The 3,835-nt window shown below is 36.6% G+C and overlaps 1 protein-coding gene across 1 annotated transcript in view; it reads left to right on the forward strand.

The window, feature by feature from the left end:
* Positions 1-3,835, forward strand: part of NBAS (neuroblastoma amplified sequence) — a 209,704-nt gene that overhangs the window by 53,938 nt on the left and 151,931 nt on the right. The window contains exons 22-24 of the mRNA XM_009332472.1: positions 465-618; positions 2,039-2,224; positions 3,256-3,429. Of these exons, the coding sequence (XP_009330747.1) occupies positions 465-618; positions 2,039-2,224; positions 3,256-3,429 (514 nt within the window). The remainder of the gene's footprint in view (positions 1-464; positions 619-2,038; positions 2,225-3,255; positions 3,430-3,835) is intronic.

A 3,835-nucleotide genomic window follows, 5' to 3' on the forward strand; every position in this document is an offset into this window, starting at 1 on the left:
TTACAGCATTATGTTCAGTGTGATTATGTGATGAGTAACTTTCGCAAATGCATGTGAACATTTGGGGGGAGGTTACTGTTGGAAATCCTGATTTTTTTTATTTTTTTTTTTTCCTTCCCTGTTACTTGTCAACCGTAACATTATCATAGCAGCATTAATGGATCACAAAACTGCCTTTCACTGTGTGAGGAACAGATGGAAAGCAGAGGTTGGGCATACCTGTGTCTTTAGTAGAGAGGTTTCTTTCATGATCTATCTCATGTTTGGAATATCTTAGTAGTTACTTTGCTGACAAAAATTAACACTTACTGTGATTGGCATTTGAGTCTCATCAAATTATTGGTGTAATGGTAGGTTGATTATATCACTTTCTTTCAGAACAACCAGAAGTTTCAGGAAAAAGACTGATGTGAAAAAAATGCAAGCAAATGTATACTTAAACATATACTTCTTTTTTTTTAAAGGATGATTGTTGAACCAACTTTACAAGATGAAGGCGAATTTCTGTATGAAACGCAACCTGAGTTGCTGAAGTACAGGACCACTAACCTCTCAGTAGATCTCGTTACCGATTGGTATTTGAGCAGAGCACAGGAAATTGAAAAATATGCAATGCAGGTGAGAATAGCAGTGAGGAAATGATGATGGCTGACTCGGGTTGATCAGCCTTCTTCAACAGAATCCTGTCTTAATGAGTATTGATGGGACGCTTTTCCTTCAGTAATATATGCTGTGTCTCAATCTTCATTATGGGTTTTGAAGTATTTGTTTTTTTTCTTCTGCAGTGTACTTATGCTTGCTCTAAATTTTACTCAACCAAATAATTGATCCATAGGAATGAATAGGAAGCCAGTAGATTCCTCTTTCACTTGGCTTACCGTAGCAGACAGTAGCACTTTTGTAGTCTATGAAAAATATTTACCATTACATTTTATGCTTGTAACTGAGGGAGGGAATGTTGTGCACAGAGTATCAGGAAACATGTTTTATTATCTGTCACATGATACTGTGCCATATATATCGATATGTGGCAGTCGTGTGTCACTCACATGCCAATACGTAGTACTGTCAATGATTTCTTCCTGGCAGGTTTATTGTGTGTCTGTGGGACTACCATGCAGTTTATTTTTGCTTTATTTTCTTCATATTTTAAAAGTGTTTGAAGCTCTATGTGGTAAAGATAAGCATTGCCAGTAAGAACAAAGCTCATCACTGACGTGCTCTAGTATTTTATTGCTTCTCAAGCCAATTTAGCTGCATGAAAAGGAGGTTGGTTGGAAGTATCACTATGAGTTAGTTCTGATGGGTTAGTGCTTTTATTCTTCAAGTTTGCAGTCCTCCAAGACTCTTTAATCATAGTTCCCTGTGATCTTAACAGCCTATCAGTAGGTATGGAAATAAAAGCAACTTCCAAGGATCAATTAAATTACTAACATATAAATGAAATTGCATTCTACTCTTCCAGACTTACGTCTGCCTCACTGAATATGTACAGCCAATATTGCGTTCTTTGAAATCAAAACAGACTCTTTCATACAGAGGTATTTTCAGTCACCAGGGAAAAAGACTGTCACTTTCATCTCTGAAATAAAATGCAACAATTAGAATTATTAATTCATGGTCAGCTAGAAAAGTCATGTATATGCAGAGGTATGCATAACTTCAGTCAGTTAACTGATTATCTTAGTTTAAAGCAATGCTTCATATTCCATGCAGTCAGATGAGGTGATGTATCTCTGTGTGTGATCTCCAGAAGGAATAGTATTCTCCTAATTTACATGCATCAGTAGGATGCATCTGGGTCAAAAGCCTATAATGGCATCATCCACTAAGACTAAACATTTTATTTGGTCTTTATAAAGCTGAGAAGAGCAATCCATTTAGGAATACACAGTCCACAAAAAATGAGAATTGCCTACTAAGCAAAAAGAACAAGGAAAAAAAGACACACAAACAGGACACAGGCAGGACACAGAGTGGTCTTGAAGTTGTTTTTTGGCACACAGTTGTACAGGAGGGTTTTTTTATTATTTTTCAGGTGGACTGTGCTCTGTCCCTTGTTCGTCTTGGCATGGAGAGGAATATTCCTGGTCTGCAGGTGCTTTGTGACAATCTGATCACTCTTGAGACAATAGTTTATGAGACTGATGGTGATCGAACCTTAACTTTGAAGGAACTTGTAGAGATGAAGGACATTGAAAAGCTGAGAGTGTTGATGAACAATGTAAGTATTTTGAATAAATCAGTAAGTATACCTTGATTTCCAGTAATTTAGGTTACCCTAGATCCTATGTATATAAAGATACTGTTAGTGGCTGACATTTTTCTGATGAACCTCCATCTTTAATTCAACAAGAATGCAACACTTCTTCTGTTCTTTTTTTGTTGTGGTAGTTTTTTTTCTGTCTTTATTTGTTTTTAACAAATGCTAAAATGGCTCTGTTTTCTCAGACCTGTTTCTTTGTCCTAGGCACAGGACTAAACGTTAATAAATCCAGTCTTTTGAAAGCTGTGAATTGCTTTTTCATTAGCCCTTTCTAAAGGATCTTCAGTGTAGCAGTTGATGATGCTGCAGATACAACAACAGTGAATGTTTTCCTTGGATGTTTTTTGGAGTCTTTAAATATTGGCAAAAAACCTTAATATTTGCCTCTGCAGCGTATGTGTGTTTTTCATCTTCTCTGTGTTCAGCCTGTGCATGACATTTCAGAATAGAAAAAGACCTTTTGGAAAGGTTGAAAAATACCTAGAGATTGAACAGGGCTCTGAAATTCAGTCGAAGGATATGTAAGCACCAGAGGAGAATACTCATGCACTTGAAGGTCCTCAGAATTTTCCAAATCTTGCTAGGATTTATGTAACCACTAATCATTTGTTTTTCTCTTGCATTCTTGCCTACTGAAAGTAATGCTACTCTGACATGAATGCAAGCCGATCTTTCACTCATTCCGAAACTGCAGGAGGAAGACAGCTAGGCTTTCCTCGTGTAATGGGCTTTACTCCTGTACTGCTTGGTTTCTCCAAGCCATTGGGTAGCAAAAAGATGATGGATTGTTTCAGTGCTTCATGATGTAGTGATCTGTGCAGCAGTGGTGGCTGTCAGGCTTCACCTGTTGTTTGTGATAGGTGAAGATACTGTTTCAGTTATATTGATCAAAATATGTTCTGTTTGTTTCTTGGTTTTCTTCTTTGTTTTGGACAATGAAGCTGAACTTTGTTCTTTTTTTCCTCTCTGTAACTCGTTGCACTTTCCAGTCCTCTGATGAAAAATACGTGAAGAATGTTTATCAGTGGATGATCCCTTTTCTCCACCGCTGTGAAAATCAGTCCCCTGGTCTTGCAAATTCCCTTTTTAAAGATTATTTAGTAACATTAGCAAAAGAAGACCTGACTCTACCTCTGAAGATATTTCAGAATTCAAAACCTGCTGTAAGTATAGAGCTCTGATGATTCTACTGGTTTCTTTGGAAATTCTTGTCCTGAAGAGGTGAATTCATAAACAGGGTTAGTTCATCTTCTAAATCAGATCATGTCTCTGATCTTTCCCTTCTTCTTGGGCCCAGGATTTGTTATGTTTTAGAAAACATTAATCAACAAGTATTGTAGCATAAGTTATGATGCAACTAAACTGTCCTTGATGAGATTGTCAAACCAATGTAACTATGATCTTGACCTAGTAGAACAAAAATTATTGTAAAGATTCTTCTTTGAAGTAATTTTATGGTGATGTGTTTAAAGTAAATTCCTGGCATATTTGCTTTTTAAAAAATGGCTATGAAAGAGTTTGATCTCACTAATATTTTTTTCCCGAGGAATTTACTAGCAGTAGATTTCA

Source organism: Pygoscelis adeliae, unplaced genomic scaffold (genome assembly GCF_000699105.1).
Source record: "Pygoscelis adeliae isolate BGI_AS28 unplaced genomic scaffold, ASM69910v1 Scaffold168, whole genome shotgun sequence".
Taxonomy (NCBI): domain Eukaryota; kingdom Metazoa; phylum Chordata; class Aves; order Sphenisciformes; family Spheniscidae; genus Pygoscelis; species Pygoscelis adeliae.